The following is a 26,463-nucleotide window of genomic DNA, read 5'->3' as shown; positions in this document are numbered from 1 at the left end:
ACCAACCCTTCAGTTATTCGAGTTGTTTGCAGATGTTCTGGAGGAGCACAAGCAGCATAAATGAAATTTTGTATTCATAAATCACTGTGAATATCGATGTATCCTTAGCATAATTTTTTCTTTTTTTCTAACTTTGAGATATAATAGACATACAGCACTGTGTAAAGTATACAACATACTGATTTGACTTACATATTTTATAAATAATTACCACGATATGTTTAGTTAACATCCATCCTTTGATATAAATGCAAATGCTTTTTTGAATGTTGAGAATTCCTTTAAAAAAATTTAGTTGAGTTTTACACTGGGAAGGAATCTTAGAACTTATCAGTCCCGATATCATTCTTCACTGATGAGGAAACCAGATATATGAGTAGTTAATGAGAAACGTAAGAGTTGAACCCAAATGTGCTGACTTCTTTTAATATTTTTTATTAATTTTGATTGGAATATAGTTGCTTTACAACACTGTCGGTTTCTGCTGTACAGCAAAGCGAATCAGCTGTATGATGCATACATTACCTCTCTTTTGGATTTCCTTCCCATTTGTCACCATAGTACTGAGTTCCCTGTGCTGTACGGGAGGTTGTCATTAGTTTTATCTGTTTCATACATAGCAGTGTATATGGGTCAATCCCAATCTCCCAATTTATCCTACTTTCCCTTCCATCCTTGGTGTCCATAAATTTGTTCTCCATACCTCTGTGTCTGTTTCTGTTTGGTAGATAAGTTCATCTGTACCATTTTTCTAGATTCCACATATGTGCTGACTTCTTTTGCAATCAGTTCTTTCCTCCACTCACATCATGTTGCTCTTCATCAAATAAGATAGTTGGTTTCAGTTTCAGAATTCTTACACATCTGTACTTGGAATAGATTACTGAAGGGTGTGATACCTTTATTGATCTTATAAGAAGTTGTGATTGCTGGAACTTATTCCTTGAACATCCATTTATCTAGTCTGTGTTGTTGATATTCAGGGATGTCTCCTTGGGATCTCTGGGGTAACTGGGGCTTTCTCAGTGGTGTTTACATTTCCAACTTCCCAGGCAGTCTGAACATTGTCCTTGAACTGGGGGACTTCAGTGGAAGGACAGTGAGGCCTGGGAGGACGCTGAATGACCTAATGCGCTCTGGGACCCGACCCACATGGGGTGCTGCAGACTGCCACCCTTCAGTCTTCTAGGGAATGAAATCAGCATTCCTAAATTTCTTATTGGCCCTGCTTTTTGTTTTTATTTTCGCTTATTTTTATTTTATTTATAGCTGTGCTGGGTCGTCTTTGCTGCATGGGCTTTTCTCTAGTTGCAGCAAGCAGGGGCTGTTCTCTAGTTTTGGTGCATGGGCTTCTCATTGTGGTGGCTTCTCTTGTTACAGAGCACAGGCTCTAGGGTACAGACACTTCAGTAGTTGCGGCTCCCAAGCTCAATATTTGTGACGTGCGGGGTTAGTTGGCTTCACGGCACGTGGGATCTTCCTGGATCAAGGATTGAACCCATGTCTCCTGCACTGGCAGGCAGTTCTTTAGCACTGAGCCACCAGGGAAGCCCCATGGCCCTACTGTTGATCACAGACCTTTGAGAAGTTTATGAACTTGGGGGCCTTTTCCTTGAAAGGGTACTACCAGGCAAATGTATGTTTATTTTGCATTCTATTTCAGGAGGTACAATGCAGGAGACCCCAGTTCAATTCCTGGGTCTGGAAGATCTGCTGGCGAAGGGATAGGCTACCCACTCCAGTATTCTTGGGCTTCCTTGTGGCTCAGCTGGTAAAGAATCTGCCTGCAATGTGGGAGACCTGGGTTCAATCCCTGGGTTGGAAAGATCCCCTGGAGATGGGAAAGGTTACCTACTCCAGTATTCCAGCCTAGAGAGTTCCATGGACTATATAGTCCATGGGGTTGCAAAGAGTCAGACACGACTGAGCGACTTTAACTTTCAGGAGATGAATTCCCTGAGTGAATCTCTGTTTTAGGCAAATTGTTTTCCAGTATACATCTTTCTCTCCTTTGCAGATTTCGCTTAACATAATAATGAAGACCATTTCATATTGATGTAGTGCTTTCCAGGGTAGAGAATGACTTTGTACACCTTTGGGCTCCTGTCCACAATCCTGTCAATTGGTACCATTATCCCCACTTGGCAGATGAGGAAACTGAAGCTCAGAAAACACAGGGATTTACCCAAGGTCATTTGGTCAGAAAGCCAGTGAATGGTATGTGGTATCCAGAGCCAGACCCACTGGGCTTTAGAGTATACTTCCTGGGGACTTCCCTGGTGGTCCAGTGGCTAAGATCCAGTGCTCCAAATGCCGGGGCCCAAGTTCAATCCCTGCTCAGGGAACTCTAGATCCCACATGATGCAACGTAAGACCTAGCACAGCTAAATATATAAATAAATATTTTTTTTAAAAAAGAATATGCTTCTTGATGTTATATAAACAATAAAAGGGACATCTGTTAAGCAAAAGTAAGGTTTTTCCTCCCACCTTTAGAAGAATAATGGGGAAATCCTACACAAAGGCCAGGTTTACCACATGAGTTATTCATTGGACCTCCATGGACAGGGACTTGCTGAATAAAGCAGCGATGGTGGTGAGCCCTCAGGATGACCATGGCCCTGTTGATGGGGAATTGTATTTACCAGCGACTGAGAGACCCTTTTCTAGTCCATCTTAACCTGGAACACAGATGTCACATGGCCAAGAAGGGCACTGGGGAAAACTGTAAAGTGATATTTTTCTTCATTCTTTAAAAGGGCTTCTGGACTCCTCCACACAATACACACATAAATCAGAGGCCGCTGTAGTTGAAGCCATTTGGCAGGGTGTTGAGCTTTTTACAAAATCTCTTTCATTTAAATTGTATGCTTCCCTTGACTAGATCGGAAGAGGCACAGTTTTAGTATGTTTCACAAAGCAGCAGTGCCTCATATGTATTAAGAGAGCTAAATGCCTGTTTTAAAAATGTGTTCCCAGAAGGCTAAGCAGACAATTGCCAGAATGACAGTGTGGCCTCGAATTCCCCACAGAATAAATTTGAGAGCTGTCATGAGACATTCCAGCCTACTTGGACTGCATCAATGATGCCCAGAAAAAGCAGCAGCCTCAGACCCTGCTTCTCAATCCAGTTAGGGCTTAGCAGACCCTCAGGCTGTTCCTGCAGTGGGATGATGCCATTTTAAATAAAAGGCACTGCGTTTGTACTAATTAGCATCCGTCTTATATTTTGAATTACTTTTGATGATATCCTTTTCATTCACCTTATTCTTATTTAATTGTAAAAATAATTCATACTTGTAATCACATGGAGTTCTTGAGAAAGAAAATAAATAATTTACCTTTTATTCTGTGAGTTCAAATCCCTTCCCCACCTTCATTTCCCCCTTTGAGAAAACCCATATTAACAATTTGATATGTGTCCTTCTCTTCTCTTTTTCACTTAAACATTTCCTTATATACCTAATATGAGATTTCTTTCTTCTATACTTTTTTTTTCAAAAATGAAATCATAACAAACTTAGTATACCCTGAATTTTTTAAAATTAGGGTGTAGATCTCTGCCTAAATCAAAACATACAAGTCTTTGTCATTTGTTTTAATAACCAGATAACACTTCATTGAGTAGCCATGTTATTCTGCTTCTCACCTATTGAACATTCTGGTTGTTTCCAGTGTTTTATTATAGCAAACATTTATTATTCCAATGTGAGCATGATTTTATAAGCCTTATGCTCGTTTTCCATTCAGTAAAGTTTGTTGCTGAAGAAGTGAAAAAGATAGAAGCTTTCCATCTCCAGCTGTCATCATGCACTTCTGTAATTAGAAGCCTCTTACATAGTAATAAGCTTAGGGATTTACATGTAGAATATCTGTTTATATTTGGAGCAGCCCTGAATGTCGCTTTTATTTTGTGCTGGAGTTGCTTGTGGTTAGCTCCTCTGTGTGGATTCACTGCAGAGCAGAGGTGATCTCTCAGCTGTCATAATGTCCCATCTAGACCCCTTCAGCAGCAAATCAGTTTCCTGAGTTTGGGCAAATCCAGTATACTGATGATAGAGTACCCCATCAGCCACGGTTTGCTAGTTTTACCTTGTTAGACGATGGCCTTAGAGTTTCATGAGCAAGGGAGCCTGGCTGTTAGGATGCACTCATTTAAAAAGTGTTCCGCAGATTTTGGAATTAGGGAGGGAGGGAATGATGCTTCAATGACATGAAAAATTTGCCCAGGTTGCCTTGATTGCTTAATATGCAATAAACGATGTTCCTGGCCACGCGTTTCAGGATTTGGAGTATTCAGGAAGAATTCTTATCAGTAGGATTATGAAGACAACCCATTTCTATACATGCAAACAAGTCTGCTTATCAATGGGGCCACAAGGCCTGTTCCATCCAATCACATGTATCACTAGCGAGGGGAATGCTTGTTTTCCGTGCTTTCTTTAGCCTTTACAAAATACAGTTGCATGGCAGAGCTGCTGTACTCGAGGCTCTGGAATGAAGTACATGTGGTGCCTTTGCAGGTAATAAAATGGAAGATCCAATTTGCAATTTCAGAAGCAGCCTGTGAGTGACAGATGATCTTAAGGGCAGTGCCGGTCAGAGGGTCACCGCTCATCACGGTGTGGGCTGGCTCCCCATGTGGCCCGGGCCTCCCCACCGGAGAGCGAGCAGAGGGAATGTGTGTCTGGGAGGCAGCCAGCGTGTCCGCGGGTGCACCCCTTTCTAGCTTATTAGATCCTCTTTGTCACAGTGCTTAATCCTGCCGCCTGATCCTTGTTAGAACAGCACCCGAGCGCTGCTCAGGCTTCTAATAAAGGAGATGGGCAAGGACTCCTAACTGGAGCCAGCCAAGCGTGCGGCAAGTTAGGGCTCCCGCAGCCTGACTGACGGGACGCTGAGATGCTCCCTGCATGTTATTACTGCAGAGGGAACCCGCCTCAGACAGCTGATGGATGAGCTCGGCTGAGGTCAGAGGAACTGGTTGCCGGGCCCCCAGGAGCCAGGTGTCAGCTTTTCACATGGGATGATGGCCGAGCTTTCTTCTAATTATCTTAACCCTCTTCTGAAATTGCTGCGTTCGTTCAGAGGGAGGTGAGAAAGGGAGAGACACCAAGCCAGCTGGGAGGATCGCAGCTGCACCGAAGCAGGTACTGCATCCTTCACCAGTGACATTAACTCAGAAAATAAAACAGGCATGTCCCCTTCCACTGAGTCGGCTTACAGCTCGTAGAGTCGGTGCTGGCGCAGGCTCTGGCTCGTGCAGTTTCCATCTCTGTCATCTGTAATAGTTGTCTGCTTTAAGGTGCGCTGTGGACCTGAAGCATGGGTTTCGTGGTTTTTTGTTAAGAAAAAAGCATAGCATCCACCACAAAGCTACTATGTGGTCTTATCGCACCTCCCCCCAACACACACACCCCATGTCAGTGAACATGAATCATGCTTTTCTGCTAGGCTTCCCAGTTCCAGTATTCCATGAAGCACCTGTGAATCTGAAGTTGGGTATTAAATCTGACTGAGGATTGTTTGACACTAAGGTAAATAAATGGGTGTGGGGGAGGGTAACTCCATCCCTCTAGCATCCCCCTCCTCCAGCTAGAGTGCACAGATGAGTTTGAAGTGATAGAAATAAAAATGCTCACAAGCAGCCTCTGGTCCGTTCTGTGTACTCCAACTTTCATCAGCATAAGATTCCTCTTCCCCGAATCAACCACGTCCAGCTTGCATCCCGCAGGTCCTGCGTGCTCTAGTTAGCAGGCGTCATGAGCATCATCCTCTGCCTCTTGTGTCTCCATTGATAGTGCTTAAATAGAGACATAGCTAGGGACTGACAGCTCTCTGGAGGGTTCGAGGTCTCAGACAGGAGGGCCCAGGGTACAGAGCTGACCTCCTTTCGCGACGTTATTCCCCCAGGTCTGTTTTCCATATATGGCAACCAGGGAGCATCGAACTTAAGTACATTATTTTTAGAGGATTACCATTAAAAAGACTACAGGCTTAGTCAGAGGCTGTTACTAAGTGAACATGAGATGAAGTGCATTGGAAAGCAGGTTTGTAGGTTGCTGGTAGGAGAGTACAGGCTGTTCTTTCCTGTACCTGTATGTAGATTTCAAGGATGATCCATTAAAACTGGTTCATAACATACCTGTACTTTTGGATTAGTGGGCATGTCTACCGATCAGGGTTCGTGTCCTTCCCCAATCAGTAGAAACTGACTAGAGGCCAAATTCAGGCAAGGCTTTACTGGGGCTCCTGTTGCAGCAGGGAGGAGTGAGAACAGGTGATAGGTTCCCTTGCTCACTCCCCAAGGATGAGGGAGCTGGTTCCTTATATGGGGTGAAGACAGGAGTGTGTCCAAGGATCGGGCTGGAGGGGTGGCTTAAGTGGTTTGCCCACCACTTAGGTGGTATTGAGGGCAGGGTAGGGTGCACAGTACCCTGCTTTTGCAGTTGCCAACACCTAGTTTTTGCTCCAGGCTCTTTAGAAGTGGCAATAGGGCTTTTTTGGTCTTTTTGTATCTTTTGTCCCTTTGCCCCAGCTGTGCTTGCGCACACTTACTTTTAGTCCCATATGGTTTCTTTGTATTTCATTCCTCGAGGAGAGGTATGTCTAAGTGGAAGCCTTGCAGCAAATGGCCCCAGAAGCCAGTCTATCTCAGGCAAACCCTGCACCTGGGTGGGAGGGAGCTGGTGATGCAGGCTGGGAAAGAAGAGAGTAGTCTTCCTCTCCTGCTGTCCTGGGCAAATTTGGAAAAACTGAGGCTTGTCTGTGGGATCCTTCCGAAACTCTTTCCCCGGTCCACATTGCTCTCACACTGACCTAGAGCCTTGAAAATACAGCAAGCCAAGAAATCCTCTGTGCTCCAGACACAGCTACTTCTCCTCTTTTGACCCTCCTCCTTCCCCAGAGTTTTTTTTTTTTTTTTTTTTTTTTAAGTCATTTTCCTGTGATACCCATCTGAACCAGAGGTTAAATAGGAAAGCAGTCCAGTTAAGTTAGTTCATGGTAATGTGTGTGAATGACAGAGTCCAGGAAGCTTGTTCATCAGATAACACTCTACCCATGGGAAAGTTAGACTGGATTTTTTGTTAGACTAACCAATTTGGGGGGATGAGGAAGAAAGATATTTAGAGCAGAAACACCTCTATCAGGGAAATCTCCTTTGCTTAGGAATTAGTTCACATCTTTATGTAATTTATGCTTTTCATGGCTTTTTTTTTTGGTTACCCATTTTAGAAGACATATTTTTTCCAAAGGTCTCATTGATTATTTCTTTTCACAGTTGATTCCATGATAATGTAAGTGGGCAGGGCTCAGAGGCGGGAGGAGGATATTGGGTAAGTGTAGGCTGTCAATTTGGTGAATGTTTCAAGAAAGAGGCTTTTACCTCTAGTAACCCCCCAACTTTTTAGAGAATTTCTGCCCTGTGGTTACTATCATCTGGTCACTCGGCCCTTCCCTCAGTGACCGTGCTGCCTAAGGACACTGCACAACATAACATACTGTGCATTTAAAGCACGACATGTTGGGAACTTGCCTGGTGGGCCAGTGATCAGGACTCTGAGCTTGCAGTGCAGGGGGGCACGTGTTCAGTCCCTGGTCAGGGAACTAAGGTCCCACATGCCGAGTGGCACAGCTGAAAAATATTTTAAAAACTTAAACATGACACTTCAGAAGTACAGACTTGTTTGTAAATTTAAGACTTTCCCCAGAAACTTCTGTTCTATTCATTTTTAGGAAGTGTGGAATTTGGAGAAAAAGAAGTAATGAGACAATGATATGGACAGGAGGACATAGGGTATAGCAAATGAGGAAATGAGCATTATAGCAAAATTTAAACAAGCAATCAATTCGATTCTTGGGAAGCTGAAAAACTTGTCTCTTGTCCAAGTAAAGATAAAAGCAAAATACATGAGCAGCAGTCCACCGCCAGCCGTGTCACACCTTTGTAGGACACTTGGCTAAACCCAATATGTGCAACATTTGCATTTCCACTTATCCCAAGCAGTTTTCTGACTCATGGTGTAGACAATAAAGCCCCTTAATTTCCCAAGTGATTTAATATCTGACTAATGATGTTTAACCATTAAGATGAGGAAATTGACAATATTGATAATCGTGGAGAGAAATGTATCTGCTTATTTTTGTACTTAACCAGCAGATTTTAAATAGCTTTGGAAATATCATGATGGATTACTCTCCTACTATTTCATCATATCGGTTTTCTTTAAAAGCATTTTATGAAATAGGGATCACTTTTCCATTGGTCTGTTTTTCCTCTGTTATTCCGAATAGCTTCACATTCATTCAGGCACCCCTCTGAGATAACTGTAGTTTGCATTTCAGACCATCACAATAAAGCAAATATCACAATAAAGCAGATTACTCAAGTTTGTTGGTTTCCCACTGCATATAAAAATTTTATTTATACTATACTGTTGTTTGTTAATTGTGCAGTAGCGCCACGTCTAAAAATGTACATGTGCTGTGTGCTGTGCTTAGTCGCTTAGTTGTGTCTGATTCTTTGTGACCCCCGTGGACTGTAACCTGCCAGGCTCCTCTGTCCATGGGATTCTCCAGGCAGGAATACTGGAGTGGGTTGCCATGCCCTCCTCCAGGGGCTCTTCCCAACCCAGGGGTCAAACCCAGGTCTTCCGCATTGTAGGCAGATTCTTTACTGTGTGAGCCACCAGGGAAGGCCAAGAATACTGGAGCGGGTAGCCTATCTCTTCTCCAGGGGATCTGCCTGACCCAGGAATCGAACTGGGGTCTGTCTATATTGCAGGTGGATCCTTTACCAGCTGATCTACCCGGGAAGCCCCAAAATGTACATACCTAGTTAAAAATTTCTTACTGACAGGCTTCCCTGGTGGTTCATTGGTCAAGAATCCACCTGCCATTGCCGGGTCCATCCCTGGTCTGGGAAGATCCCACATGCCACAGCTCAGCCCGTTCGCCACAACTGCTGAGCCCGAGCTCCAGCGCCTGCGACCCACAGGTACTGAAACCCATGCGCTCTGGAGCCTGTGCTCGGCAACGAGAGGAGCCTCTGCAATCAGAAGCCTGCACACCGCATCTAGAGAGTAGACCCCACTCACTGCTGCTAGAGAAAGCCCATGCGCAGCAACCAAGACCCAGTGCGGCCAAAAATAAACAAATATTAAAAATTTTCTTACTGATAAAAGCTGCTGACCATCATCTGAGCCTTCAGTGACGTGTAGTAGTCACATCAAAAATCACTGATCACAGATCATCGTAACATAAATAATAATGATAAAAAGGCTTAAAATATGGGAAGAATTACCGAAATGTGACCCAGAGACACAAAAGTAAGCAAGTGATGTTGGAAGAATGGCACCGACAGACTTGCTGGATGTGAGGTGGCCGCAACCTTCACGTTATAAAAAATGTAGTTAGTATGTGCAGAGCACAATAAAGTGAAGCGTTGATACAACACGGTCTATCAGTATAACAGAAAGAAGGCAGATTCAGGTACCATCGTTTCTTTTGTTTTAAGAAGAAATACTGCATCACTGTCCTAGTAAGCGTTATCTTCTCATTTCTGAAGTTCAGATTAGCTAGGAAATGCTGTGCTTTGTGCAGTGCTTGCATCCTTAGAATATGTTTTCCATATCCTGAGGTTATTTGTTAGGACAAAATTGGCAGTTGGAGCCTCAGAACAGGACAGAAATGGTCCTTGGGTTGTGTCCTGTAAAGAATAATTGCTAGGTGTCTGTGTTCAAAAACCTTAGCACTGTAGACCAGGGGTCTGAAAATGGACTTCTTCAGTAGGCCTTTGAGGGCAAGGATTTCTGTGAGCCAGCTGACTGCCATTTAAACCACATGCAGCTCTACTGTGTAACATCTCTGTCTCTCTCTCTCTCGTAGGCAAGCATGTTCTTTGAAGCTCTTTCTTACACTTCCTTTTTCCATTTTCAAATATACCAAACAGAAAAGCATACATAATCAACTGATCCAGCGACACATGGTACCCAGATGCTGGCTACCCTCATTAGCACATGTTTGGTTGATCTAGAGAGACACGTAACCTGTTAGCGTCAACAAACACTGTAGAAATAGATAAGAGATTTGGAGTCAGAGGCTTAGATTCAAATCCCTACTCTGACATTTTCTGTTCTTAGAGATATTACTTAATTTCCCCAAGTTTCTGTGTTTTTTCTTACCTGTAAAGTGATGTCAATTACTGACTTTAGGAATTGCTGGAGAATCAAAGGAGGAAATGCTTTTTACAGGTAATTTGTGAATAGGTAGGATATATATGTGTGCATCTCTACTCTTAACCATGTTATTGAGATGCTTTTAGTGCTGATTCTGAGGTGTGCTTATGGTACCCGAGTGAGGCAGTAGTAGTTTTACATGGGCAGTGTTCTCATCTTTCTTCACTTGTGTCCTGCTTTGATGAAAAGTGGTGTTGATTGGATCAGGTTTCAGTCTTACTGGGCAGATGGTGATGCACACTGTCAAGGTGAAATTGGGGGATGTCCTGATATTAAGGGTTCTCTCAATCCTGGAAGGCCGTTTTTGTTCCTTTAGCAAATACTGGAAAAAATGAAGCAAATGCTACATTGTGTGAATTCCTTCCAAGTTTACTTCCTTCTTACCTCTTCTACTCCCTCTGCCCTCTCTCCTCATCGCCTTCCCTTCCTTCCTAATTTCTTGCATCAGTATTCAATCACTGACATGGCTTGTAGACTAGCAATGACTTGGGCTAAATATTTTTTTAAAACAAATGACTCAGAAGATGCTTAAGGTTGTGCTGTGGTTACTGGGCATGAATTACTTCTTGAATTTGATTTCTGTTGGTTAGATGACCTTCATTATTTTTTCTCTCCGTCTTTTTAGGAAACTTGGATTTAACTGGTCAGAAGCAGATCTTCAAAGCAGAGAACAATCCCTGGGTTACCCCTATCGCTGACCAGTTCCAGCTTGGCGTGTCCCATGTTTTTGAATACATCCGCTCCGAGACGTACAAATAGTAAGTAGACTATGATTTTCTGAAATCGACTGGTTTTATGGTATTTATAATTATGCCAGCTTAACAACCACACATAGTAATTGTCTTTATTTATAGATTATTTTTCATTCATATTGTCAAAGGAAACTTATACTAGTTTTGTTTAGAAATCTTTTAAGGTATTAAACTGGCTGAATATTCATGGCACTAAGGAAATTCACCAGACACATTAAGATCAGAACATATTCTTTTCTCCTTTGAATGCAGAGAATAACAAATGTTGTGAACGAAATTGTTAAGTGGTTTATTTATAAAATCAGTAGAGCATACTAAGAAAGCATCATTCTCTTCTTTAATCTAAGAGAAAAGATAAGCCAGAAAACGAGGAGGGATCAGTTGGCTTAAGTCACAGCATCAAAATCTTTCAAGTCCTTCCCTCCGGTCCAGGGCACTCCTGGGGGGTCCAGCATTAAAACCTAAGTATTCCTGCCTCTCTTTTCCTCAGTATGTTCAGGTGAGAAGGAATTCTGCCACCTCCACCTGCTCTGTTGTTACTGTGTCTTCTGTTACTATTTTCTGCTCCTCCCACTCACCACCCCCAAATTGAAGTGATCATTTCTCTCAGTGCTTCAGTGACCCTCTAATGCTGAAATCTAGCCACCTCTAGTTTTAAGCAACTGCAAAAGACTTGAAACAATTCATAGTCAAGTTGAATCTGTTTCTGTGTCCAGTACCAACTTGTGAGAATTTAACATCCCAACTCTTAGAGAAGACCTCGGGGATCATTAAAGGCTGCAGTCAGTTTGGAGTCTCCCTTTTTTTCTATGGGTATCAGAGCTATCCCCTGCCCCCCAGCTCAACATGGCTTTCTCCGAATCTGTGTTGGAACAGTGGGTCAGATTTAACTGGCAGGGCAGAGTCCTGGCCCATGAATGGCCAGTGGTGGTCCTGGTAGTACGAGTCCTCCTGCTGCCATGTTTCTGCTTACACATCTGGGACTCCTTTTGGTATATTTCCAGCAGACAGAATCACAGAGAAGGTAAACTGTGAAAGAACAATGATATTCAAGCAGAATAAACTGAAAATGCCAAAATGATGCATATCCATGTATACGAATGCAACTTGAAGCCTGGTTTAGGTTTCTTTTAAGATGATACCTTAACATTTTTTTTGGACATCTTAGTATTTATCTTATGTCATAAGACTTACTAAAGAGTGAAATGAAAGATGTGTAGGGGGTGTGTTATTGTTTCATGAACCACATAGATATGAGCAATTATTATACATAGTTTTTTTTTTTTTAAATGAACATAGCTCAGGGTTGGAAATTTGTCTAGTTCATCATGAAAATGTGTGAAATTATAATTGCAAATTAGCTGTTTATTCGTTTCCTTTCTCTTAAATTCTTAATTGTTGCTAACGTCAGTTTTAGATTAACCTCTAATGTTTCATTAGTGAATGGAAGGTTATGCAGTGCTTTGGTTTGTAGGGTGGTGTACTGTTAGAAAAACATTGTACATAATAACTACAGAAAACTAAGCTACTATTAATCCAGAATTGGGGGAAATACTCTGTTGTTTATTCTGGTTAATGATTTTTTAAATCTACTCTAATTTAGAATTTATACTAATACACTAATTTAGAATTTACAGAGAATTAGAATACAGTGCCTAAGAAAGTGCTTCTAATTTTCATTTCATTTTTAAGAGATTACATTGTGAATGTATGGATTCTGAGTACATTAGAGTCAGTAGGCAATGAATCACAATTAGGTGCTATTACAGGCAGTTTCTGTTTATTTGAACATCGTTAGGATTCTGGATAAAGGAGAGGTGTTGACTGAGTTTATTGAAACTTTATTTGAAAGGGAATCTGTGATCCACTTAGTCCATGACATGTTTGGAGTATATATTCTTGTCTGTTACAATAGCATTTGATATTGGAGGATCGGAGTCATCTAAGCAATTTGCCCGCTGGCTTATATTTTACATGATTTCCTCTTGGAGAATTTTGTTATCTTTTGTCCAGTTAAATCACCATGAAACAGCTTAGAGAAGCACGGGAGAGCCATTGTCCCCTTTGTAGGGGTGCCAGCCAGTACTCTGGTCACTGATTTGAAAGGAGTATGTGCACCTCTGCTGGGAGAATGCCCTTGACATTAAACTCCTGGGAGCAGGGACCTCCCTAAAGTGAATTCTCTTAGAGTTCCCTTCTCTCCTCCTCGGGAAAGAGAAGAATGTTAACCACTTGCTGTATCCCAGCTTTCTGCCCTCTTGTTCTCCTAGTGGAGCAGTGACCTTCGTTCCTTGATCAACATACCAGCCAGAAACAGGGACTGTGAACCAAGTAAGACACTGCCTCAAGCACTCAGTCTGTTTTTTAAAAAAATATACTTGTGCAAAAATGCCATCACTATGTTTTACTGATTTTTATAATTTAAGGTCCTCTTTTAGAAGAATAAGTATTATGTTTGTATATCCTCATGTAACTAGAAATCAAACTTGATTCTTTTTTTTAAGCAGTCACTTCATAATTAGAGGACTTGTAGGATTTCTCAACTCTCTGAAAAAATTAATTAGCAGATATTTGGCTACTTTTGTAAAGCTGTACATGTGATGACTTGCACGGAGGCAGTTTATATGTTACACTGATTTTTTTTAAACAAGGCACATGTCTCATTTGGTACCTTAATCTTAGATCCTTTATTCTAAAACCTGTAGTTTCTAATCTTCACTTCCTCATCTCTTTTTATATAAGTCACATACACCCCTTCCAATTAAAAATCCTTTTTTTAATATATTGATCTTTAGCCTGTCATAAAAGCGTATTTTAATTTTTTATTCTGGCACTTAAAATACCAATGAATCTCCTTTTTTTTTCCTCCCCTTTCTAACCAATCGACCCATTACCTAAATGAGAGCATTCAGAACTCACCAGCTCATCTCATTTCCCTTCGTGTCCCTGGTTGAGGTTCAAGGTGACCTTCCTGTTCCCAGCGCATCCTAAGAGGCCTTCCGAGAGTCTGAAGCAGCGACAGTCCAGGGAAGATGAATTATCTCATTTCCAGACTCTTACAGACTCCAAGAGGTGCCATGGATGTTTGAAACAAAACAGGGAAGTCAGTGTTTAGGAGGAATTAAAATACTTGGCAGGGATTTAAGTGGATGAGGATGGAACAGGAGGCGATTGGGCAGGTGTGGGCTGGGAGAGTGCTGACAGGCGACTCTTCAGGAGGTTGTTTTGGGGGTACATTTGGGGCATTCATCGCATCCTGATGATTCCTCAGATGGAGCTCCCTCTTTGTTCATTTATCCTACTTTCAGCAAAGGGAACATATTGGCTGGTGTCATTGTGTTGCCCGCTCGTTGTCACTTATTCCCTCTGTCAAAGGAATTGGCTCCTTCTGGATGTCGACGCTCAAACCCTACAAGTGTGTTAGCGTTTTCGGGCTATTGTCGAGTAACTTCTGTTTCTGTGCAGAGTTATGATCAGATCGTCACCGCTTGTTAAGCTTCCAGGAGGCAGATTTTTTTTTTTTTTTTTTTTTTGGTCGCCGAGAGGAGAAGTCAGATTGGAGTCAGGATCCTTGACAAGATTCTTTGTGAAAGGGAGTAACTCACACTTTTCACATTTCCATCAAGGAAGGTGGATGGAAACTGCAAGCCATTTTAAAAGCTGACATGTTAACTCTTAACAAAAGAAGAGATTTGACAAATGTTAAGCGGAAACGGTGTCGGTTGAAAGCGACATTTGGAAAACAGGCATTCTCATGAAGGCTGCAATTTGTAATGCCTGGCAGTCCTAAAGCCTCATTTCCAGGTTGGCATAACTCAAAAGCTCCTTCCCCGTCATTCTCCCCATCTTGTGACTTTCTTTGCTGTCCATCGAAAGGTGCCACACTCACTCGCTTTTCTGTTTTCAGTCCCATACAAAGACTTTCATACTATTATTCAGGTTACTTAACGGAAACATTTTAACCAAGCAGTGCTTGGGGAGTGGTGGGCATTGATGAGAAAATGCAGGCAAATTGCTCTTCCCTTGGAAATCTGGCAAAATAAATCATCGTGTTTAGTTCGTAAGGAGGAATAAGGACTTTGATTCTGCTTCATATTGTTTCTCAAGCTGTTTTACTTGTACAATTAAAGTAATGTCTTCCTTTGTTCTGCACCTTGGGCAAACCTATTAGAGGCTGGAGTGACCATGTTGTTATTGTTTAGTCGCTCAGTCGTGTCCGACTCTTTTCAAACCCATGGACTGTAGCCTGCCAGGCTCCTCTGTCCATTGGATTCCCCAGGCAAGAATACTGGAGTGTGTGGCCATTTCCTTCTCCAGGGGATCTTCCTGACCCAGGGATCAAACCCTCAGACTGGTGTGTTGTACATTGGCAGGCAGATTCTTTACTGTCTGAGATAGCCATACCTGGGCTTTCTTAACTACTATATCCTGTAATGGCTGCTGACTTAGAAGGGCCTTACATAATAGATACAGCTGGTCTACCAAAGGGTTAAAAAATTTTGAACCTAATAGGTGATCCCATTGATTTAAGACAGCCCTTTGCAGAAGGAAATCCTCTCTAATAAAACTCTCCAAACATTATTTTTCGGGTGAAGTGTAAAAATGGATGCACTGAACAAGCAGATGGTTTTATAAATATCACAGAAGGCTGGAGGAGAGGGTTAATCTGCCAGGACCTTGCTAGCAGTTAGTGGACTTCTTTTCTGTAGTGACAATAGATACGCAAGAAGACAGAGACTTTTCTCTTTTATTACTGTATCTGAAAATAGCTCTCCCTAAGCCAGAGAAGCACAGTGTTTCTTTACATTAGACATGAAAAAGAAGAACCAATTTTTCCTAACTAAAGCCTTCAGACGTAAAGATTGTTTTTAAAAGCTGACTGTGTATCATGCTCCTGGTAATTTATATTTCCTTTATAGATGCTACATGTGTGATTGTGGTTCTTTCTTTAAGTTAGTAAATGGATTCTCACATTTTCTCCATAATACAAAAAATGATTCAAACTTTTGACATTTCTGGACCTATTTGCATGCAAATGTGTTCATTTAACAAACCTTGCTAAGAAATACCAAAGAGAAAAAGGAAACCCATAAAATATGTTGTGTTTTGGATGGTACCATGTTGCATCCCTTATTTCATGTTAACTTTCTTTTTTTTTTTTAATTTTTAAATTTTTTTTTTACTTTACAATATTGTATTGGTTCTGCTACACATCAACATGAATCCGCCACAGGCTCATGTTAACTTTCAGTGATGAGAATTACATATAATTCCTTTTTCTCCGGCTCGTATGTTACCAGTATTAGGAGTTGACAAATGTTAATTCTACTGAGTTAGGTCAGGACAGGACATAACATCACTCTTGGTCTTTGACTTGGTCCATCATCTCTTTTCTTTGTGTAGGCATGAGCTATTAATTGCCCTGGTAAATTTATCTCTCCCCTCTAAAGGAAGAAAACAGATTATGTGAGGTAGAGTGCAGGACAGTTCTTTTTCTCTTCCATTTTTGATAGATTGCTTACTGTAATTTACATTTAAAAGGAGTTTAACTTTTCTTCTTTTTAAGTTGTTCAGCACTGTTATTCAGATATACTTCAGGGGTCCTTAATATTTTTCCTTTTTCTTCATGCATGTCCATTTCTTCAATGTATAAAGTATGCACATGCCTTTTGAAGCTTTCCTATAATTTTATAGCTCATGCGAAACAGTTCAGTTTTTTAAGTGGACATTGCTGCCCATTTGACATGTCCAGTGGACCTGGAGCCTGGGAGGGAACCTCCATCCCCTTAAGCTGTAAAGGTCAAAGGTGAACTCTGCCAGGGTTTGGAAACGAGCTTCAGGAGGCTAAGTTGGAATTTCTGAAAGTGTCCAGGAAACCCCATTTTATAGGTGTGCTGAAATGTCTTTCACTCTGACGTGCCTCAGATGCAAATACAGACTTCAGAAAAGGCTCCCTCAAGTCTGCACGTTCACTCTCTGGTCCTGGGAGGCAGTCACTCCTCAGCCACTTTGTGCTGGGTAAGCACTGTGGGATCACATTTGACCAGTGAGCTGAGGCTCTGTTGGTCTTTTTGCACTTTATTTCACGACTAGGGCAGTTACCATGAAGAGAGTCGCGAATAAATTTAGAGGGGCAAATGAGAAAAAACATAACTGCTCCATCAAGGCAAGAAGAGTGATGTTTACTCTGATCCTTATGCCACAAGAGACTTTTATGCGTGATTTTAAAGAGCAAAACCATCATGTCTGTCTCTTCCCTTCACTGTGCATCTCCTCCTTCCTTGTATATTGACTCTCAAGCCTGCCTTCAACCTGTCTTGTGCAGCTGTAATGTACAATATGATGTATTACAGTATCAATTTAAGGTAAATAGAATCCAGATAATTTGTCCCTCTTGACAGAAGGAAAATAAACATAGTCTAGGCTCTGTCTACACTCCAAAAAGGAAATCTGTCAGGTTACTTCCTCTTCCAAAAGAACTATTTTGAGTTCCATTTTTCGATGATACTCACTTGAAATGATCATATCGAACTATGAAATATTGACCTACTCAAAGACGTGGTCCACCCTACATATTGATAACCTTTATTAACTCCCAGCAGTCTTCAAGTTCAATGCTGGATGCTTTCTGTCCAGCTAAGATGAGTTATTGCCTGCCTTTGCTGTTTTTATTGGAGAGATAAATTAATAAGTGGCACTTTATAATCAAACAAAACTGTCTAATTTCTATTCTCTACATGGTAATATCTTATTTTATTACATGCTGACTTTTTATTGAGCTCTGGTCCCTTATTCTGTTCAGGCATTGTTGGGGTTTTGTTTTTTGTAATTTTTGACAATATAGTGTTCTCCTATAATGTTAGATACTGTGATTTAGAGTGAGTAATCTTATGAAAGGCATTTTTGTCAACTTAATCAGATAGAAAGTATAAATATGAGTTTTATGTCCACTGACGTTTACTGATATCCAATTTATTCATCATCTATTAAGGAAAGAACCCTCTAGATTTTGTTCTCTTGTGTTTGACTATTATCATTTCATATGTATTTTTTAAGACTCATGATGTAAAAAGTTTGTGGTCAAGACAATGTTGTGTTCTACTGTCGTAGTTTTCAAACAGTCTCATTTGGAACCCATACAGTTTTATCGCCTTCCAAATGTGTATCTTTTTTTTTTTCCTCCATCCCGTGACACTGTGTGTGTTTAGAAAATACATAAATTGTTATTGAGGTTTTGGTTATTTTACTTAGAAGGGTTACTGCGTAAGCACCCTGCCTTCTTTTTTTTTTTTTTTTCCTGCTGCTACCTAATTTTGGCTGTTTTAGCCACTGAACAGAAATTTATTATCGTAACAGCTCTAGAAGTCCCAAGATCAAGGTGTGAACAAGATTGTTTTTTTCTAAGGTTTAATCTGATTACCCCATAAAGACCCTGCAATCTTCAAATATGGTCACATTCAGAGTAACGGCACAGTCCAGCCCCTAACACTGTTGTGACTCCACTCTATTCAGTTCTCTGTAGTTTGTTCCACCACCCTGTCTTTCTCCTCTTGTAGCCCCCAGTAGCCTCCCTGTAGGCACATTCTCTTTATCAGTAAATGTGTTTAAATGCCTCTGGGAGGTCTGATCTACCCCTCCCCGATGGCCCACCACAATGCCTTTCTTAGGCATTTGGCTTTCAGACTTAAAAGCTTCTCTGAAAACACAAGGATTCACCATTGTTTCCTTTTAGGGACACCAAGGTTAGGTTCTGTTTTGGCAGAGGGGTCAGTGTTTTTATTTGTAATCATTCTTTAAGAACGGACTGTGTTGAAACAGAAGCTGGTTAGAATCTGAAGACCCTTTGGGAGTGAAGGGCAGCTTACAGAATGTCCTACTTTGTTGGATTCAGCTAGACAGTTGAAGAAGGGCGAGTTCCACAGAGCACCCACCATCAGACCTTGCCTTGTTATCTTTCGCAGGAATCTGTGGCTGGAAGATGCAGCACGGGGTGGGGGTGCCTCTGTGCTCCTGGTGGCTTCTTGCTCTGGGGCCCTGACTGGTAGATGTGGAATCATCTCTCTCTCTGCTTTGTGGTCCTGCCTGGTGGCTACTGGTGTTTTGCCCTGTACGATGTGAAGACATCAGGGATTTCTTCTTCCATCTTGGGGTTTTAGTAACCACATTTGGAGCCCTTTTATCCCATCTTGCAACCTTGTCTCAGGAGATTTCTGGGGTCTTAACTGGACATGGTTGAGACTAAGGCCAGGGCACTGAATTCCCTTCTCATGTAACTAAAGCTGGTTAGCTTCTGCAGTGCAGGGCAGATATCAGACATGGAGAGCATGTTTTCAGATAATGCACCCTGGCGTAAAGAGCCAGTGATGGACTTTGCTGGGACCTGCGAGTAGACAGAGGGAAAAAAAAGTCTGTTCTTGGAGCATTGATCTTAAAGGTGGCTCCCAATCCCACTTTGGTCAGGGGCAGATAACTTCATCACACCCATTTTCAGCTTTGCCATTTTAAAGGAAAGAGATTCAAACTGGGTCATCACTAAGACTCACCTCAGCAATGAGTTCTAATTCTCAATTCTCTGTTTTTCTGAGAAACATGTTTGATTGTCTGTAACAATTCATTATTTTTTTATTTTAGTTTTGCTCTTGATTTTGCCCCCTATGTGGATTTTACTTTATTGATTTTTTTTTTTCTTTTAAGGCCATGGAAGATGATGATGACCCTGAATGTAAATTGTTACAGGAAAACAGATACAAGCTAAAATGACCAGATCAACCTTTTTTATTCTATATTTTATGGAATCCCTAATATATGTTTGGCAGTAACTTATTCATACACATGGATTCCTGACACTTTCGATTCTTCAGACTTATTAATCAGTCTAGTCAGCACCAGAGCAATTTTATGAGACTTACCAGTCATCAAAAATTTATTATCAGATAAATCAAAGAAACAACGAGCATCTTAATAGGGTAGAAAAAGTGGCATGTAAAGGATCGTTTAAAACTGTGCTTTTTTGTCGGTTATGTGTTATATTTACAGCCAGCATCAGCGCGCTTACTCATAATTTCATGCACCAACCCAGCAGGGTGCAAGTCATCTTCTTAGGTAAAACCTTTTCTCTTTCTTTTTCTCCAGTAGAATATTGTGTGTGGTCTGACTGTAAGACTAAGACGCACAGTATAGAGAGAGAAGGTAGGAAACCTCAGGTTCCAGGGTTAAGCTTATAGCGTTTCTTTGAAAACAGTATCTACATTTTCTTTGGAATTTCATTGCAGTTGTCATCCAGCCTGAGACATCAAGTCTCAGTCCTTTCCTTTGGGACAAAATGGCTAGACTTGAGCTCCGTGAAACGGCGTGTGGAAATAGCAGTCGACAGATTGCCTTTGCTGTGGATGGGGCTCCCTGTGCACCTCCCGGCAAGTGTGAGATGCGAGCTCTGTCTCCTGTGTTCCTGGCACTGTCTTTGAAGATAGAATGATTCCGATGATATAATCAAAGACTTGGGTCTTTGTTCTGTGAGATGAGCTGCTTGGAGGGGAGTTTTTCTATCACTCGAGCTCTGTCGAGAGTATCCCAGAATCTCACTATCCTGTGGGACAGAAGGACCTTGGTAGTGACCCACATAGGAGCTGGGCTGGCACAGCAGAGCCCTGACGGAGATCCACTGGGGATGAACCCAGAACCACAAGGCTGGGTTACTTTCCATTAAAAATACCATCTACCTTTCTACCTCAATTCGCCATCAGTGCTGTTTTCTCTGCCTGGAATGTTCCTTCCTCATATTTACCTGCTGAATGTCCAGTTATTCGTCAAGAATCATGTTAAATATTGCTTCTTCAGAAACCTTTCTTTCCAAGGGTTTCCCTACTGCCCATTTAATCTAGGTTCCTTTTATCATCTTTCTTCTGAATCTTTTTGCTTAATAGCAATTTTAATATTTAATTGCTAGTTTTAATAATAGTAGTAGTAATTATGACGGAGAAGGCAATGGCACCCCACTCCAGTGTTCTTGCCTGGAAAATCCCATGGGCGAAGGAGCCTGGTGGGCTGCACTCCATGGGGTTGCAAAGAGTTGGACACGACTGAGCGACTTGACTTTCACTTTTCACTTTCATGCCCTGGAGAAGGAAATGGCAACCCACTCCAGTGTTCTTGCCTGGAGAATCCCAGGGACGGGGGAGCCCGGTTGGCTGCCGTCTATGGGGTTGCACAGAGTTGGACACGACTGAAGCGACTTAGCAGCAGCAGCAGCAGCAGTAATTATGAAGAGCGACTATTTACCGTGTGACAGACATTGTGCTAAGCTCATTATCCCAGGTGGCGCTAGTGGTAAAGAACCTGCCTGCCAGTGCAGGTAACAGAAGAGATGTGGGTTTGATCCCTGGGTTGGGAAGACCCCCTGGAGAAAGAAATGGCACCCCACTCCAGTTTTATCGCCTGGAGAATCTCATGGATAGAGGAGCCTAGTGGGCAATAGTCCACAGGATCGCAAAGAGTTGGACATGACTGAGGTGACTTAGCATGCTTCCAGCAGTTTATAACTCAATATTTATTTCTGTGAATACTACCAATATTTCAGAAGAGGAGGTAAAAGTGCATGTTTTCTCTCCTTTAAGAAACTAATTTTGGGGAATTCCCTGGTGGTCCAGTGGTTAAGACTTCACCTTTCAATGAAGGAGACGCAGGTTTGATCCCTGGTCAGGGAGCTAAGATCTCAGATACCTCGTGGCCAAATACCAAAACATAAATCAGAAACAATATGGTAACAAATTCAGTAAAGACTTTTTTAAAAAAAAATGGTATTCATCAGATTAAAAAAAAAAAGTCTTAAATAAAAAGCAACTAGTGGTTTTGGAAGCAGTATTGCAGATTCCCTCATGTCTGAGGTATGCACATGGCACCCGCAGTGTCTTACATGAATGACCCACCATCTCATGCAGAAGAGCCTCTGACAGGTCACCCCAGTGTCTGAAAGGAAAAAGCCAATCTGACATTGAGAAGAAACCAAGTTGTCATTCTCGGTTTTTGCCAGCACAGAATAAACAAGCCTCAAGACATTAAAATGCATCCTCAACATATTAAGTGAAGATGCCGTCTTCACAGTGGTTTTGCATTGTTTGTGTCGATCTTGTTTGACCATGCTTCTCTCATGTTGGAAATGAAACCGTTCCTTAACTTCAGAAATGAAGGAGTTATGTCTGAGAGGGAGACCTTCCTCTCTGTGAATCTGTGGGTCTGTGTCTTCTCTTTGTCCATCAAGGGAGTGTTTTACCGGGCCTGTGGAGTGTGTGGTTGTGATTGTGAATGTTGGGGATGTTGCTGAGGAAGACAGAGCAAACCCGGACAGGTGGTTATCCCAAGTGGGGGAAGCTTGATGCCTGAGACAGGGAGGGAGGTCACATTCTTTTCATACTTCACCCTTTGGTACCTATTGAATGTTCCATTTTCTACATTTATTTATTGTTGAATAGGTTATTTAAAAAAAAAAAAGTAACTTGCAGGAGAAAAAAAGCCGGGGGAGGGGGACGGTCCTTCCCTGGGGTTCAGTGATTAAGACTGCACTTCCAATGCAGGGGCCTCGAGTTCGATCCCTGGTTGGGGAACTAAGATCCTGCATGCTGCTCGGACAGAAAAAGAAAAAAAATTAACCTACACAGCCCATGAAGTTAAGAAGGAAAAAACCACAAAGAATGTAACTGTGTAATTGGTTGTGTTTATTGTATGCCCCCTTTCCATTTATCTGTCTAGATTGAGTGGAATCATCCATTCTGATTGGTCTTTCTAAATCGAGGTACAGTTGAAACCTTCAGGGTCACATCACCTCACAAATATGTATACTGAGTCTTGGAAAGAGACTCTTAAGTGAGAGCTTGCGAGAAGGTCTCTCACTTCACACATCCACCCTCCCTGTTCTTGGCTTAAGCATTGTGAAATCTTGCTTTGTTTGTAACACCTCTCAGATTGCATCAGGTTTTCCTGTATCCTTGAAGGAATCTGTAACAATCCAGTTTTCCTGCAGGTCCCAGTGTGACATGGGGAAAGGGGGTCATCACAAAGACATAGCAAAAGAGACAAAGGAAAATTAAAAAAAAAAAAAAACAAAACAAGACTTACTTCTTCATTGAGTTTCTTTATGTAGGGATATTTTCCCACCTTAGATTTTAAGGGATTAAAAGGTAAGCTTTTAGAAAAGATATTTTTAAGGTCACAAGAGGATTTGAAATATGGAAGAATGGATCTTGAAAAAACTGATTATTTTAGAGGAAGAAACTGAGCCTCAGATTCCCATATATGAGGCATGGATATTTTTTTGTTTTAATTCTTCTCTGATGTTTAGTTTTTTTGGCTGTAAGCAAAGATGACGTGTGTGTTTCAGACTGTTTATGTGAGATTAGGAGCATCTTTAATCTGTTTTTGTGCATTCTCAATAGAAACTGCGTGAGTGGTGATCTTTTAATAGAATGTGTCTTGCAACGAGGAAATTTCTTTTGGTGCTAAATTCTAGATAATTCCTAAGGGATGTAAATTTTGTCAATAAAAGTTTTTATTTTGAAATACTTAAAATCTTGAAACTGTAATATTGTGAGTTTTCTGAGACCACCTTCTGCTTCATTTTCACAAGTGTATTTAATAAGACAGGACGACAAGAAAGATACTGGTCATCAAGCTGATTTAATGAAAATATCCTTCACTAATTTTGTACTGAAGCATGGTTAGAAAAAGAAATAATGGTGTGTGGAGAAAATGTTCCTTCTAGACCACCATGTGAGGGTCTTTCCTGGTGGTCCAGTGGTTAAGAATCCACCTTTGACTGCAGGGGACATGAGTTTGACCCTGGTCGGAGAATTAAGGCTGCGAGACCACTATATGAGGGCCTCCCTGGTGCTCAGATGGTAAAGAACCTGCCTGCAATGCATGAGACAAGGGTTCAATCCCTGGGTCATGAAGATCCCCTGGAAAAAGGATTGGCAACCTACTCTAATATTCTTGCTTGGAGAATCTCATGGACAGAGGAGCTTGGCAGCCTACAGTCCATGGGGTCACAAAGAGACGTGTCTGAGTGACTAACACACATACATGAGTGCATTCTGCAATACATGAGTGTTGGTTTTTACTGTGGCTGAAATACTAAAAATCTTAAGCAACTTTTACTAAGAAAAATTCAGATGCATGATAGTCAGATACTTTCAGTATCCTTTTTTTTTTTTTTTGTATTTGCATGCTAACATCCAGCTGGATCAGTGAGTAGTGACAGAAGTTGCCTCAGGTACACCAAGAGAGAATTCACTTCCATTGACTTCCTGCAGTGTTCCAGGCCCTGGTAGGTTCGTCGCAGGCTTCATCTATGAGGATCTCTTGATTCCATGAGATAGATGTGGGTGTTTGCCCGGCTTTCAGATGAGTGAAGGCCTCCGGTTAGGTAAAAGGGCCAGTAGTTTACCCAAGTCATAGAGCCAGAAATCAAAATATATTGACATTTACACACTGTTTTATTTAGAGTAGAAAGCCAACAAGGACCTACTTTATGGCATAGAGAACTCTGTTCAATATTCCACAATGACATACGGAAGAAGCATTTGAAAAAGAAAAGGTGCATGCATCACTTAGCTGTGCGCCTGAAACAGACTTAACATTGTTAATCAGCAGGACTCCAATATAAAATAAAAATTAAAAAGAACAATGTCTCATATACACCTTGTTGCTTTTTGGGTAACATCAGGGAAGAAAGGGAGGAAATGCTAAGTTTATGTTGAACTTCTCAAAGAGAAGTCAGTATATGAGGCTTAGCAGTTCATTCATGATCATTCAACTTTTCTAGTTCTTGAATCAAATCCTGGTAGGTTCCTTGCAGGCAGAGTGAGTCAGACCAGAAGATGAAGACCCGCCAATGTGAGATCACGAGCCATGTAATAAACCTGTGGATAATTCTGTATGTTCAGTTCAGTCCACTCAGTTGTGTCTGACTCTTTGTGACCCCTTGGACAATAGCACACCAGGCTTCTCTGTCCATCACCAACTCTTGGAGCTTGCTCAAACTCATGTCCATCGAGTCAGTGATGCCATCCAAATATCTTATCCTGTGTTGTCCCCTTCTCCTCTTGCCTTCAATCTTTCCTTTCCAAAAGGCATCGGGGTCTTTTCCAGTGAGTCAGTTCTTCGTATCAGATGGCCAAAGTATTGGCATTTTACCTTCAGCATCTGGTCTTCCAATGAATATTCAGGACTGATTTCCTTAGGACTGACTGGTTTGATCTCCTTGCAGTTCAAGGGACTCTCAAGAGTCTTCTCCAACACCACAGTTCAAAAACATCAATTCTTTGGTGTTCAGCTTTATTTATGGTCCAACTCTCACATCCATACATGACTACTGGAAAAAACCATAGCTTTGACTAGTTGGACCTTTGTTGGCAAAGTAATGTCTGCTTTTAATATGCTGTCTAGGTTGGTCATAGCTTCTCTTCCAAGGAGCAGGCATCTTCTAACTGCAGCTGCACTCACCATCTGCAGTAATTTGGGAGCCCAAGAAAATAAAGTCTATCACTGTTTCCATTGTTTCCCCATCTATTTGCCTTGAAGTGATGGAACCAGATGCCATGATCTTAGTTTTCTGAATGTTGAGTTTTAAGCCAGCTTTTTCACACTCCTCTTTCACTTTCATTAAGAGGCTCTTTAGTTCTTCTTCACTCTCTGCCATAAGGGTGGTGTCATCTGCATCTCTGAGGTTATTGATATTTCTCCTGACTATCTTGATTCCAGCTTGTGCTTTATCCAGCCCGGCATTTTGCATGATGTACTCTGCATATAAGTTATATAAGCAGGGTGACAATATACAGCCTTGACATGCTCTTTTCCCAATTTGGATTCTGTATGTACAGCTATGGGAGAGAAAGGTCACAGCCTCAAAAGCACATTAACTGAAGTCTAACTGTAAAACAGCATAAATGTGCGGCCTTCAGTGGATGAATACACACTGACCAGACCATCCAGGTTGCTGGCAGGAATGTAGATTTGTATTTGTCATTCTGGAACCATCCACATAAGGGGAATCAGAGGTGATACAGAAAACAGTCTTTCAGGAACGGAATAGCTGGGGAAAGAGACACTGCTTCAGGACCCCTGTAGGGAATACAGGACGGGGACCTGGTTTTACAGGTGGCTGATTTGATTCAGTTCAGTTGCTCAGTTGTGTCCGACTCTTTGTGACCCTGTGGACTGCAGCAAATCAGGCCTCCCTGTCCATCACCAAGGCCCAGAGCTTGCTCAAACTCAATGTCCATCGAGTCACTGATGCCATCCAACCATCTCATCCTCTGTCATCCCTTTCTCCTCCCACCTTCAGTCTTTCCCAGCATCAGGGTCTTTTCCAGTAAGTCATTTCTTCGTGTCAGGTGGCCAAAGTATTGGAGCTTCAGCATCAGTCCTTCCAATGAATATTCAGAACTGATTGCCTTTAGGATTACCGGTCAATCCCTAAT

General features: G+C 41.7%; 1 protein-coding gene across 11 annotated transcripts in view; it reads left to right on the top strand.

The window, feature by feature from the left end:
• The window catches only part of RSU1 (Ras suppressor protein 1), a 205,115-nt gene that overhangs the window by 95,389 nt on the left and 83,263 nt on the right, over positions 1-26,463 (top strand). For 8 of the 11 annotated variants that reach the window (XR_008701464.1, XM_055543908.1, XM_055543903.1 and 5 more), the window contains one exon: positions 10,864-10,996. Coding sequence is in view for 10 of the 11 variants with exons in the window: in XM_055543908.1 (XP_055399883.1) it covers positions 10,864-10,996 (133 nt within the window). In the remaining variant the exon portion in view is untranslated. Of the gene's footprint in view, positions 1-10,863; positions 10,997-19,684; positions 19,704-22,560; positions 23,552-24,220; positions 24,252-26,463 lie in introns of those variants that run through there. The other 3 variants (XM_055543905.1, XM_055543907.1, XM_055543909.1) reach the window with 3 other exon arrangements.

Source organism: Bubalus kerabau, chromosome 13 (genome assembly GCF_029407905.1).
Source record: "Bubalus kerabau isolate K-KA32 ecotype Philippines breed swamp buffalo chromosome 13, PCC_UOA_SB_1v2, whole genome shotgun sequence".
NCBI lineage: Eukaryota > Metazoa > Chordata > Mammalia > Artiodactyla > Bovidae > Bubalus > Bubalus kerabau.
Note: the sequence above shows the minus strand (reverse complement) of the source record. Positions and strands in the feature narration are given on the sequence as shown.